Source organism: Macrobrachium nipponense, chromosome 45 (assembly GCF_015104395.2).
Source record: "Macrobrachium nipponense isolate FS-2020 chromosome 45, ASM1510439v2, whole genome shotgun sequence".
Taxonomy (NCBI): domain Eukaryota; kingdom Metazoa; phylum Arthropoda; class Malacostraca; order Decapoda; family Palaemonidae; genus Macrobrachium; species Macrobrachium nipponense.
Window position 1 is genome coordinate 39,882,188 of NC_061105.1, and position 14,351 is coordinate 39,896,538.

The window sequence follows — 14,351 nt, forward strand, 5'->3', positions numbered from 1 at the left end:
AACAAAACAACGCCTTGATCGTGAACTCCCAGCATCCCCCAAGGCGCGTGATACAAAAAGTTTTTCGGCTGGTAGGCCTATAAGTATTTTTCCGCGAATTTTTAAAAAACTTTTTTGAGCCGACGTATGATACGTCCAATCGGCATACGGGAGACATTTTGACTCGACGTTTAATACGTCCAATCGGCGTAAGAGGGTTAAACAGGAGTAATTTGAAGACACTGTAGAAGATTGTTCATTTGTTTCTTCCTAAAAGTCTCCTTCCTGAGATCCATTACTATTCTCTGATTCTCGGCGAATGTCTGAAGAAGCATTACGTTGTGCGGTCCATCCAAGCGTCCTGCCGAGCGTCGCGCTCGGCGCTGTCGTATTTGGCAGCGGAAGGAGTCCCCTTCATAATCGAGCAAGGGACGTCTCGGCGAACTAATTGACTGCATCTCTGCACATCATTCTTGTTTTCGAGGGAAAAATCATGTTGTGTTATGCCGCCGTAGACTCGGACAGAATTCTGTACCATGCGGTAAACAGAACCGAAAAAGGTCTAATACATATATATATATACATACATACATCTATACATATATAACCATACATATATATACATATATATATATATATATATATATATATATATACACATACATCATATATACACATACTACATACACAAATATATATAATTTTTTTTTTTTTTTTTTTTTTTTTTTTTTTTTTTTTATGAAAAAATTCTCCCAAAGTTGAAGATGTTCAGCCATGTATGCTAGAATTCCCTTCAACCCGAGGCTAAGGCCGTGATTGTAGGGTAGAAATACGGTTAGTCCGTCAATTCCCGCAGGAGAGGAGAGAGACGTAACCTACTGCGCATAGCAGACAATCAGATGGAACTGAGCACTGGCATTACGCATTAGTGACAGCACTACTGAGAACGTTCCGTCGTTCTCACTGCTCTGCCTGAGTTGCCACCTACACCATTCTAACGAATGAATAGGTTTACTATCATTATAGAGCAGAAACCAAAATCCATCAAACTAGTATATTTAAGCGAAACTGAATTTGCTAAATATAAAGGCTAACTTGGTATTGTCATAACAATACCTTAAATGTTTAAAAATAGGGAAACCGGCAACCCCTGAATAGTTGCAGGGAGAACCGATTAAATGTAATAAGAATAATCGTACTCTCGGTTGTCTCCGTAGGAGTAACTATGGAATGAGTATATAACTTGAACCATACAACAGTTTGATAGAATATGACGTAAGGGCAAAAATAATATTACTATGATACAAACATCGCTTGTTCACCTTTACCCAGGCAGATATATATATACATATATCTGACTGGTAAGTTTTATGAACAAACGTAGAGTATTTTAGACACTTGGACAGCTACCTCCCTACTACATTCTGCCTCACCGAGGTAGGGAGAGCATCACGCGGTAGTGTTTTGTCAATGAGAAATTATACGCTTACGCGATAGAATGAACACTCATGGCATTATCACTATTCTTCACTACACTACTATAACTTTCCAATGCAAACATGATTTCCAGACTAACGCAGAGATTTAGAATCACAGATAGGGTATTACCCTCCAAAGACACTATTGTAGGGCCCGAAGGCATCACAGGTCTTTTGGAGGGATAAATCTACTGGACGGGTAAACTTGTGTTACACGCCTGGAGGAAGACCTCCTTACACTATCACGTTCTAAGTTTACGTACCTATGATTCATAAGCCGTTCCACGCAAGAATCAGACATATTTTCACACTCGTTGCAGCGCTCATCAAACATACAAACATGGTTCCTACAATTCGCGCACACTGTATGGGGAGGGTCTACCGAAGTTTTCGGGTTAGCCTAACCTTGCATTCTTCCAACACAACATACTCTGGCCTAGTCGAACTGGATCCAGACATCGTAAGTTTTAAGGAAAAATCAAGCCAAATAAAAACAATCCACAATTAGCGTATGCCTAACCACCGATCCTAATCAAATAACCAAAAATCAACTCGGGATACTCAAGTGACCAAAAGAGTTCCAAAAATCCAATGACGGAGGTGCAGAAAACACTTGTTGTCTGCACCGGCGACAGAAAATATCTGAAAGAAAATGGGAATGGTTTCCTTACGCCCGCCTCCCAGTGGCGGGAATGGGTACTACCACCTGCCGACCACTGCGTGTGCCGGGAGTTTTGAAATTCTGTCGGACTTCGGAGAATACAGCTATATATATATCTGGCAGGTAAGATTCATGAACAAACTGACTTCACTTTAAAGGAGATCAGCCAAGATATGCTTCACAGGACTTACCTCTGCATACTAACAAAACTGGTTGCTTCAACGACAAGTACATACAGCAGCCACACACTCACACACATCTTTCACACCATACTTTTAGTTTTCCTCCACTGGAAAAACAAACAAAACACCATGCATACATAAACAAAAACATCTTCCCCTCACACACACAGCCAAAAAAATAGTGCTGCCTTACAGCAGATTAGTGGGGGACTCACCTAACACCAATTAACTACCTGTTACCAGGCTTTAACAGCTGTTTCCAGCTTGTGTTGGGGAATAGTATACGTAAATAAAACTCAGGTTTGAATTCCTGTATGAACAAATAAGTTTTGTTCTCTTCATTTAACAAAACATAAAAGATAATTCAATCTTAGTAGTTTCTTAAAAATATACAAACTCTATCCATCAAATAATTAATTATGAAATAAACAAACAAAAAACAGAATATTACCTGGTCAGTTAATGATAAAGTTGGCATATTTTTTGTTGTGTTAATGTGCAAGACATTAAATTTATTTTTGGCACACAGATCATAGGCTAAACCTATAAAGGAGGTAGATCCTGTCTTTGGGACTCTGTTATATATTATAACCAAATTATCCAGATCCAAAACATTATCACTTGGTGGGACCCCTCTTAGAATGGATCCCAAGGCAGCTGCAAAATAAAAAATTCAAATTATCAAATTAATCTAAAAAATGTAAAATGTTTAAAGTAATTTGCATTTTTCCTAACTATACAAACCAAGGTTCTTTACATAAGGAATTACTTTCAGCGAAGCTGAAATGGCTGTTTAACTTTCGGACAAGGTGGTTTGGCAGTTAACTATTGTCTAGTTGGCAGAAGTCCCCTCCACCCAGATGTAAACATTCCAATTTGCCTTTCAGAGCAGGTAACAGACTTAAGCTGGTATCATACTAGTCATTTCTTGCTTGCGGTTTTGGCCAGCATCCAGCTGATGCTCGCGAGCAAAAGTGTTGTATCGTCACACTAGGACTTCGTAGTTTCGAGGAGCATTAGTAAAAAGTAAACAAAACTGATCAGCTGATATCATCATGGCGCCCGGAAATTGTCGGACTGTTGCAAGATGTGCTGCAGTGATGTGTTTTCGGAATCTTACGGGAATGCAAGAGTAACAAAAACGTTTGTGGGTTCGAGAGTGGCTCAGGAGAAGAGAAGCCAAAGGTCTGAGAGTACGTCCTATCAGCAGCAGCCATCTTGTTTGTTTACATTACGCGGTTGCTCGCGGTTCGTGCTGGCTGTTTCTCATCCAGTCGGGAAGCAAAAATCTCGAGCTAAAAGCTCCCGGTTTTCCATTTTCGGCAGCAACGCCTCACTGCTGGAGAAAAAAAGGCCTAATGTGAGGCCACCTTAAGGGGTGGCATGAGGTGGGTATAAAACTGTAAAGGACCTAAGGTTTTATAGTTAGGAAAAATACACATTAGGTACTTTAAAATTTTGTCATTTCTTCCTATTCAATATGCAAACCATCAGTCCTTTACATAAGGAAGACTTACTTCTTGGAAGGAGGTATCCGAGTGAGTCTCTGAACTGACTGGAGTTCACCACACCTGGATTCTCTTCCTGGTCAATTACAGCGAGGAAGACTACTGTACCTCTGACATGTTGAACGGAGTGTAAGAACAGTATGTTCAATTATCAGTCTCCTAGGCCTTTTTGAATGAGTGGGAAAAATGCAGCATCATTCGAAAAAGAGGCTGAGACAACAAACAAACATAAATATTGGGTTTGTTTTATTTTCAGGGTCTCCCTCCCCTTGCTAGAGAAAGGGGTGCGATTGCTTGTTGAGCAGCCACCACAGGACCCAAGGAAAAGGCGTCCAAGGACTTGTGGGCAATGTCCTGAAGGTAAAAGGACAAGAAAGTGGTCTGGCATGACCACAACTATGCCTTCAGTACCTGAGGAATCAAGAGATTCTTCCAGAACATGAGGGATGGACTAATGCCCCTGACTTTATGAGCTCACGAACAAAACATACTGGTGTTGTCCTCGCCAGCAGCAGTTTGCTCTCTTAATAGGCTCACAAGGCCAGAAAGAGACTGTGTACCTGGACACCTCTTTTTTAGACGAGCCATTACTAACAGTCGTCAACACTCAGGCCGGAGATGTAGAGTCCTCTTAAGATAGCACCGCAGCAATCGAAGAAGACATAGTAACATCTTGTCTGGATCATTAGCAACAAAGTCCTCTTAGGAGGAGATAGTGAAGGACTAGAATCTGGTATTAGGGACTGACAGATTCTGAGACTTCTTTACAAATACCAGGATGAAATTGAACGTAACTGATATCCATCCCCTCAAGTGTTTAACACTGAGGAAAAGTCCATGAATTTGTTTAATCTCCTCACTGATTCCAAAGCAAGCAAGAAGATGGCCTTGAGGGTTAGATCTCTGTCTGATGACTCTTGTATAGGCTCACTGCACAAAATAGACTCCTCAAAATGACAATTTGTCCAAAATTGCATTTTTCCTAACTATACAAACCTGAGGTCCTTTTACAATAGGAAGGTACTAGCGGCAGCTGGATAGGTCGTAAGCTTTCGAACAAGGGGTTCGGTAGTTAACTGCTTGTCCGACAGGCGCGCGCGACTGGGAGGTAAACAAATCACTTTTGCTTTTGGCCCAAGCAAAAACTGCAGAGTGAGGGGTGGGCATGAGGTGGGACTATGTGTAAAGGACCTCAGTTTGTATAGTTAGGAAAAAATCAATTTTGGACAAATTGTCATTTGTTCCGACACGGCATACAAACCTTCGGTCCTTTTACAATAGGAAGACTCACGTTCTTGGTGGGAGGAATCTAAGAGCGCGGAGGGATCCAAGCCTCTGTCCGATTGATCGGGGAAGGGTGTGCCACAGCAGGATCAATGGTCAGACCTCTGGACCAAGTACTAAGAGGAGAGGCAAGCGTATCTCTTCGTACCAGCAAACAAGAACAAGTTCCTATTTGCAAGAGGCAACATAAAGTTATGGTTTTGTCTCTTGTTGGCATCCACTTCCCCCCCCTTGTTAGGAGGAAGTGGTGGATATTCGCTCCCATTCCCTAGTGAAAGGGATAGGATGGTGGGGCTCTGTCGAGTAGCTCACCGGCTGGCATCTCGTCCTTATCCAGCAAGGTGATGACCGTATCCCTCTACCCACAGGTAGAGGGGGAGAGAATAGGAAAGAGAAGCCAGTTACATCTCTCTCATTCACAACTTATCTATTCTTACAGTCACACCAGGACTCGATGCTGTTCAGCCTGCTAGGGTCTGGGTTAGCTACACAACGTGTTGAGCAGCCACCACGGGTCCCAAGGAAAACGATCCAAGGGACCTGTGGCAATATCCAAAAGGTAGAAGGAGGTGCCAGTGGTCTGGTTTGTACCAGACCCCTGCCTTCAGTACCTGCGCCACGGAGAAGTTCTTGTGTAACTCGAGGGAGTGTACTTCTAGGTCATCTTGGTGCTGACGAAGAGTCTTCAACACTCAGCCTGGGATGTCGAGTTTTCTTCAGAAAGCGCTGGTCGCGCTTTCACAGGACAAAGCAGCATCTCCTTCGCATCGAAGGCGGTGAAGTCCATTAGGGAGGGGATTGTGAAGGACTCTAACCGCCCATCGTCAGGTGAAACCAGAAGGGAAGGGTTCAGAGTCTTCGCTACGAATTCGGTACGAATCGAGCGTCACGAATCCCCCTCCCCCATGGGCCCCTGGATGCTTGACTTCGCATGGAAAAGTCATGCAATACCTCAGAGGAAAAAGAAGGGAATGGTCGTATGACCATATCCCCTCTTCTCGACTTCGGTGATGTCCTGTACCCATACTGGTCTATAATCCAGGTCTGCAGCGAAGTTGTTCTTGTTCTCGTAGTGGATAGGACACCAACACTCAATGGTGGGTGTCGATGGTATGGGTACTGTGACAAGCCGTTAGGACGAAGAAAAGACTGTTATGGAACAACCGAACTAAGTCCACAGCGAAGTTCATAACAGACTTGGGCGCTCTGACAGCTGCCGACTGACTGCGTTAGGTAGGAGGCAAGTTGTCCAAGCACCCGAGCAAGTCACGTGACCTTCGCCTTAAAAGGGTTATGCAAGAGACTAAACAAATAATTTGTTCGTCACCGATGCCAGAAGGCAAGGTGATGACTCTCTTAAGGCATTGTGCCCACAGGCGAAAGTCAATTGCCTTCTAGAGACCGAGGTCCCTGATGGCAAGATATCTCATAGTATAGTTGATTCTCGGCTAAGGAGAAACAACACTATGTGTCCCGGTTGAAGACGAAGGTGGGATAGAAAATGCACCTACGTCTTCACAGCTGAACCAGAGAGAGGATTCTCAAGATTCTGAACCTGTGCTACAAAGACTGAGAACGCTAACCCCGCTATTCATTGCTGTCCGATGAGGATCGTAGTGCAATAAAAGCGGAGCGCTTTTCAGTAATGAAGACAGGGAAATACTGCCTGAAGAACTGCTTCTCATGGGCTGAACATTTGGAAGTAGAGCTGTCAGGTCGGAGAGTAGGCGATGTCTTCTGACATATCTGTTAATTCGGGCGAGCAATGAATAATTGCACACCTACGAATATGATATTGTAATGATACAATTAAGTTTGTTCATACTTACCTGGCAGATATATATATAGCTGTATTTTCTGAAGTCCGACAGAATTTTAAAAACTTACGACACACGCAGTGGGAGTCAGGTGGTTTAGTACCCATTCCCGCCGCTGGGAGGCGGGTATCAGGAATCATTCCCGTTTATTTTTCTATTCATAATTTTTGTTTCCATTTCTGTCTCCTGAGGGGAGGTGGGTGGGTACTTGATTATATATATCGCCCAGGTAAAGTATGAACAAAACTTAATTGTATCATTACAATATCATTTTGTTCATGAAACTTACCTGTCAGATATATATATAGCTGAATCCCACCTTTGGTGGTGGGGAGTAGACAGATAGAAGATTTTAGGAAACATATATATGCAGATAATTGATATCTTGATTCCTTACCTGTTAGCATAGCTGACTTCGTGGTTACTGCCGCGTAAGTCTGCTTGTGCTACTAGAGTTGCCAGCGAGGTAGAGACCTATATAGCTGGTGCACTCCAGATGATCTGTCAACAGGGGCGAGACCACGACGTGACTAGACCATATTGACCATACCATGAGGGCTAAGAAGTAAAATAAATATATATATAAAAATATATATCACCACCTGACCCACCTAGCCAAAGTAAGGTGTGTTAACTAAGGCTTAAGAGTTAAGAAGTCACCGTTGTCGGCGACTCAACTACTAAATTAAGAGCTCTTCCTAACCATTTTCTACAGGATAGGATGAGTGGTACCTCTTGCCCCCAAATTGTGTCTGCAGACACGTATGGCCCTAGCGAGCAGCAGATCTCATATGCCATCTTCACATCTCGCAGGGAGTGTGAATTGAACACAGAGTTGCTTCGCTAAAACATGGTACTCAGGATGTTGCTGAGTGCCATGCTCTGTTGAAATGCTTCCGAGGCCGCGCCCTCACCTCGTGAGCATTCAAATCCAAAGATTTCAAATCTTTGTGCAAACACAAAGAAGGAGCTTTTTTGAAAGACCTCCCTTAACAATAAAGCCAGGGTGGTCTTCGATATGGGCAAGTCTGGTCTTTTCGGAACACTGCAGATTGTCCGTACGACTTCGACTTTCTTGAGTTTTTATGTAGATAAAACTTGAGAGACCTGACAGGGCACAGGGACTCTCTCTGGCTCCTGCCCACTAACTTGTGCCATCCTTGCTTCCAAGCTCCTGGCCCAAGGACAAAACGGGTTTCCATTCTTAGGCCATAACGAAAAGCTTAGAGAGCACACCGCCTTGTGTTCTCTAAAGCCAAAACTTGTGACGATGGCTTAAATCTCACTAACCCTCTTTGTCGTATCTAGGTGGTTAGAAAAATGCCTTCCTGATCACATGCAAGAAGTTAACAGGTAGGAGATGTTCGAATGCTTTGACATCAAGAACTTCAGACTATGTCTAAGTTCCATATTGAAAGCTTCGATCTGGACATGCACAGTCAGTCCGTCTGTACTAACGTCAGGTGAACCGACCAGTTGACCAGTCAGACGAATCAAGGACAGCAAGGCTGTACCCTGAAGACCATAAGGCACTATTCTTCGCTGAAGGATGAGTGTTTGGACTGCCTGGGCGATTCAAGCTAAGCAAACCTTGGGGGGTGTATCAACGCAACCCAACGTCGTTAGCGAATCAACTCCTGAGCCACTCCTGACTCGAGCTTCTGGTGCCAGGAGAAAGGAGCGAGGAGCAAAAGGAAAAAGGCGATTCCAGTCCCGAAGGACGAATGCCTGACAGTCCAACCTGGTCTCATGTTAAACGATCATCGGGGGTGTATAAACGCAACCGACTTCGTCAACAAGAAAACTCAGGGCTACTATATGTCCTCCTGATCTCGCACGAGTGTCTTGACTCCGAGAAAACAGGTGAGACAAAAAGTAGATGGTGAGCGAGTTTCGAGATTTCACAGAACTCAAAGATCGTTGAAGGGCTTTGTTGTTTGAACAGACGCAAATCTCTGAGCCCAAAGGCCGTCAACAACATATTTGCGTATTCTTTAATAGTTGTGAACTGCCAGCTTATCCCATTCTTCATACGGAAAAGGAAGACGGTAATCTTATTCCTGTCAACATCTCGATAGTCTGAACGTAGTCAGACTCAGAGCGGAGAGGTTATAGGTACCTTTCGAGTTAGAGTAGACCGACTCTCTCGGAAAAGGTCCTTGGAAAGTGAACTAGGAAGAATGTGACCTCTGGAATCCAGGATCCTGAAGGCCAACATGGGGCGATCAGCGTCATTGTCGCTCCCTGTGACGTCATAAATCCTCTTATACATTTCCTAAGCGATTGAAAAAGGGGAAAAAAGACTAAACATCCATCCCCGTTCAATATCATAGGATGGCGTTTAATGGTACCGATCCCGGATCGAGAATAAGGGAGCAGAGAAGAAGAAGCCTCTTCGTCCTCAAACATATCGAAGAGAAGAATGAAGGGCGTCCCTAAAGTCTCCACAATCTCTCAACTTACTTCTAAAGAAATATTCCACTGGGAAGTCAATAGTTGCTGCCGTCGATCGAGACGATTCGTACGGACTTTTGCAATCCTGTAACGAACCTCTAGAGGATCGTTACATTCTACGCCTGTTTGTTATAATAGGCTCTTTCTCGTAAACTCGAACAGGGACCGAGAGAAGATACTTCTTAAGATATGAGAGAGCTGTGGAATATCAGAGTTGATCTGGACCACTGGTCCCAAAAACTCGTTTCGAGGACTGGAGGGACTACCTAATCGCTTTACTTCTTTCAGATTAAGATCCAGGACATTTGAAACCCTATCCAGATATCCGGCACCTTCTTTCTATCACCTCAGAATCATTCCTAGATCTTGAATAATATTTCAGTTTCCCGGTCGGAAAAAAAACTGTGATCTTAATTGCAGTCTATTCGGGGAAACAAAACTTCTTCAGGAAGGAAATGGTCCCCAGCAAGCTCATCCATTCCTCTCCCGAGTATGCTTACTTCCCTAATAAGGCTGCGCTTTGCCTAAGCAGGAGAGCATATAAAAGTGCAATGTTTGCGGTAGACTCGTAGTTTCTATAACGTGCGGTAACGAGCACCGAAAAGGATTAGAGATAACTCTGTTGAACATAGTAAGGCAAAACGAATGCAACGTTTATTCATCACCGTAAGAAATCCCTTCAAATCTTAGGCTAAAGTCCGTGATTGTAGGACAGAGATACAGTAGTCAGTCAAAAATCGCAGGAGAGACTAACCGCCAGACACAGAGATACGGTTAGTCAGCCAATCCCGCAAGAGAGAGAGACGTAACCTACCGCGCATGACAGCGCACGATCTGTTACTGGTGGCTCAGTTGGAACCTGGAGGACAGAGACAGCGTGACAGCAGCAGCCAGCAGCTTACGAATGTCCGTCTCTTAACTTTATGTCTGGGTTGCCAGCTACCCTATTCTACGAAGAATAGGTCCGTTATTTTTTGAGCAGATAGACTCTCAAGCTGGTATATTTAGGCGAAACAGAAAACGCTAAATATATAGATGCGTTTGTGTCGTCAGAACACTACCATACAACGGTAAAAGATAAATCGGAAACTCCTGGAAGGCTGCAGGGAGTAACGATTAAATGTCCTTAAAATAGACAATAGACCTCTCGGTTGCCATTCGAAGAGGTAACTACAGCAAGCATATATGACTTGAACCAACCAGAAATAAAATAACGCAAAGCAAAATGATATTGTTATGATACAATAAAGTTTGTCATACTTACCTGGCAGATATATTATATATATATATAATAGCTGAATTTCGGAAATACAGCTACATACATATCTGGACAGGCAAGTTTCATGAACAAAAACTTAAGAGAATCGAAGCAGTCAGCTCAAGCTTCTTATGTTATTGGACATAAGCGTTCATTGACGTAGTCTACAAGTCTATTTCTTGTACGAGTCTGCGAATGACGAATGAGAGCTCTTCCGAATCTTGTCAATAAGAGCTTATTCGCTTACGCAATATCAAGTTAATGAGATGTTGTCAATGAGAACTAATCCATTTACGGGACAAAGAGATATTTTGTCATGAGGGGATACCCACTTACTTGACAAAACGATAGTATATTGTCAATGGGGGAAAGTCACTGAATTGACAAAACGTAATCCAGGAAGTCGAGCATTTTATTTTTCCGATTCCCGTCTCAAACGAGGAAGGGCAAGAATCCTGTTAAGAGACTAGGCTTACGGCAGGGTGAACGACGATGTTCAATTCGGAACAGCGTCCAGTCCCGACTAGAAACTAACAAAACCTATCATCTGAAAAACCCTTTCAGATGGGCTAAAAAGCTTGCAAAATTATCCTGAGAAGAGGAAGAAATTCTTCCAACCAGCTTCCTCTCCCGTATCACAACTAAAGCCTGCTAAAGCTTAAAATTTATTGGCAGTATGGCAAAAGAAGTCCTATCTTGCGCTTTCCTGAAGAGCGTCCTTTTGATGAGTTACCTTTGCAAGACTCCTACTGAACATTGCCGAGAGTCCTGACGTGCAGGACATCGAGCCTACCTAACCCGTAACTGCCTTATCGCAAAGTCTTGACTGCGGTAGAGAAAACGAGATCTTCCCTAGAGCTTTCCTTAACTCCATCCACCTTTGCGAAAAGCAATAAAAATATTGACAGAGATCTCTTGAATTCACGAAACCCGAGGTCTTGCTGGGTTTTCGAAGACGAAGTTGTCTGTTCACTTTAAGCTTCCTCCGAAGCACTGCTTACTTCACATTCTTTGCATGTGGAGGTATAAGGTATCACCGAAGGTAGAGGTAAAAATTCTTGAGGCCCAAATCGTAAACAAGAGCTTGAAGAGTTCAATAGAAAACGTTTCAGCCAGACGACACACCTGGCGTGCGCTGGTCGCGCGCGCGTCGGCGTCCACTGGCGAGCAGGTGAGCACGCCTCGGCGTCCACTGGCCAGCAGCGAGCACGCTCGGCGTCCACTGGCGCGCGCGGAGTGCGCCTCCGGCGTCCACGTGGTGCGCGCATTGGCGTGCGACCCAGCGCGCATGCTGGCGTCCATCCGAACAACGTCCCCGTCCAAGCCAGAGCTCAAAAGAAGCGTGCAAAAGAAAAGTGCAGAAAAGGTCACGCTCCTGACAGGCGTCAAAACAAGCGAGATACATTTCGGAGAGGAAAATCCGACTGCACGAAACAGTCTCAGGGAGAAGGGTCGATCGCGAGAATACGAGGGGCGACTGGCGAGGGAACGCCTCTATTCTCACAGTAACAAAACTCGGAGTTCGCTCTCAAAGCGTTCGCGTCCTGCTACTAAGACTTCCATTTCATATTTCTCGGTGGAAAGAAAGACGTACACGTGATCAGGCGACGTTCGCCTTCTTACTTCTCACTGGAACGCATACGAGAGAGAGAGAGAGAGGACGTGAAGCGTCCCTCCTCTACAAAGCTTCTATTTAGAGGGCGCGAGTCCTTCCGAAAGCTCCAACCCCTGCGCGGGGAGGACGCTTCGGAGGACGAGAAGCAATCCTTCAGGATTCGTGCACGTGCACGCACTTAGGCAGTCTGGGGATTTTCATCAGAAACTGCCGAAGGCACGCCAGATCGGTGGGGGTTCCTCGTAACCCTCCTTCGGCTTTCGACATGCTCTCTCCCCCCCCCCCCGGGCCCCGGGTCCTGGGAGTCAAGCAGAGGTCCCGGCCTAGAGGCGAAATAAGGCCGATCTGACGCACCCTCCACTACACAAGGGGCACTGTCACTGCACTTAGCCACTTCGCTATTGCTCTCTAAAGCAAGCACTTTCGATTCTAAGATACGAATCGAAAGAGTATTAGAGAAAGGGCAATAACCTCTACAGACACTGTTTAGGGCCCGAAGGCAACATTACAGGGTTATGAGAAACAATAACAGAAGTAGCACTCTTCACAACAATGAAGGAGAGCGATCACCTCTCGCAGACAAATTCATAACCCGCTAGGCCATACTACATAGGGTTAGGCAAAAAAAAAAAGTCTACAGGAAGGTTAGCAGGTTGCACTACCCGAACTGAAACTTTTGTTTACTGATTAATTGCGTATATACGGAATCATTACGTTTTCCTTACGGAATTAGACATGTTTACTGATTAATTGCGTACATACGAATCATACGTCTTCCTTACGGAATAGACAGTCTCACACTCCTCACATGACAAATCTCAACCAAGAAGCAAGACTCATACCCCTCGTGCATACCAAGTGCGGATCTACCGAAGCTTTCGGTAGCCACACCCTATCTTTGCAGACAACACCCTCTGAAACTAGCCTAACTAGATTCAGATATCTTATGCAAAAATGAATCAAATTCAAATCAATTTAAGATAGCGTATGTCTAGCCACAAATCCAAGTAAATAAATTAAAGACAATAGGATACTTAGCGGCAATGAAGTTTCCAAAATCTAAGACGGAGGTACTGGAAACAGGTGTTTCCAGCACGGCGACAGAAAATTATGAATAGAAAAATGGGAATGATTCCTGATACCCGCCTCCCAGCGGCGGGAATGGGTACTAACCACCTGACTCCCACTGCGTGTGTCGTAAGTTTTTAAAATTCTGTCGGACTTCAGAAAATACAGCTATATATATATCTGACAGGTAAGTTTCATGAACAAAATGACAATTTGTCCAAAATTGCATTTTTCCTAACTATACAAACCTGAGGTCCTTTTACAATAGGAAGGTACTAGCGGCAGCTGGATAGGTCGTAAGCTTTCGAACAAGGGGTTCGGTAGTTAACCTGCTTGTCCGACCGCGCGCGCAGCGCGGACTGGGAGGTAAACAAATCACTTTTGCTTTTGGCCCAAGCAAAAACTGCAGAGTGAGGGGTGGCATGAGGTGGGGCTATGTGTAAAAGGACCTCAGGTTTGTATAGTTAGGAAAAATGCAATTTTGGACAAATTGTCATTTGTTCCGACACGGCATACAAACCTTCGGTCCTTTTACAATAGGAAGACTCACTTCTTGGTGGGAGGAATCTGAGTCTTTTGTGAACAGACTGGTGTTCGCCCAACCTTGGAATGCCTCCCTGGTCGTAAGAGCGAGGGAGGGATCCAAGCCTCTGTCCGATTGATCGGGGTGTGCACCGCAGGATCAATGGTCAGACCTCTGGACCAAGTACTAAGAGAGAGGCAAGCGTATCTCTTCGTACCAGCAAACAAGAACAAGTTCCTATTTGCAAGAGGCAACATAAAGTTATGGTTTGTCTCTTGTTGGCATCCACTTCCCCCCCCTTGTAGGAGGAAGTGGTGGATATTCGCTCCCATCCCTAGTGAAAGGGATAGGATGGGGCTCTGTCGAGTAGCTCACCGGCATCTCGTCCTTATCCAGCAAGGTGATGACCGTATCCCTCTACCCAGGTAGAGGGGGGGGGGAAGAAAAAGATAGGAAGAGAAGCCAGGTCACTCTCTCATTCACTTATCTATTCTTACAGTCACACCAGGACTCGATGCTGTTCA

The 14,351-nt window shown here is 44.4% G+C and overlaps 1 protein-coding gene and 1 long non-coding RNA gene across 3 annotated transcripts in view; both read right to left on the reverse strand.

The window, feature by feature from the left end:
- Window positions 1-14,351, reverse strand: part of LOC135214141 (uncharacterized) — a 556,803-nt gene that overhangs the window by 262,448 nt on the left and 280,004 nt on the right. The gene's annotated exons all lie outside the window — the stretch shown is intronic.
- LOC135214495 (heparan sulfate 2-O-sulfotransferase 1-like) overlaps window positions 1-14,351 on the reverse strand; it is a 127,329-nt gene that overhangs the window by 98,070 nt on the left and 14,908 nt on the right. The window contains exon 2 of the mRNA XM_064248866.1: window positions 2,752-2,957. Within this exon, the coding sequence (XP_064104936.1) occupies window positions 2,752-2,957 (206 nt within the window). The remainder of the gene's footprint in view (window positions 1-2,751; window positions 2,958-14,351) is intronic.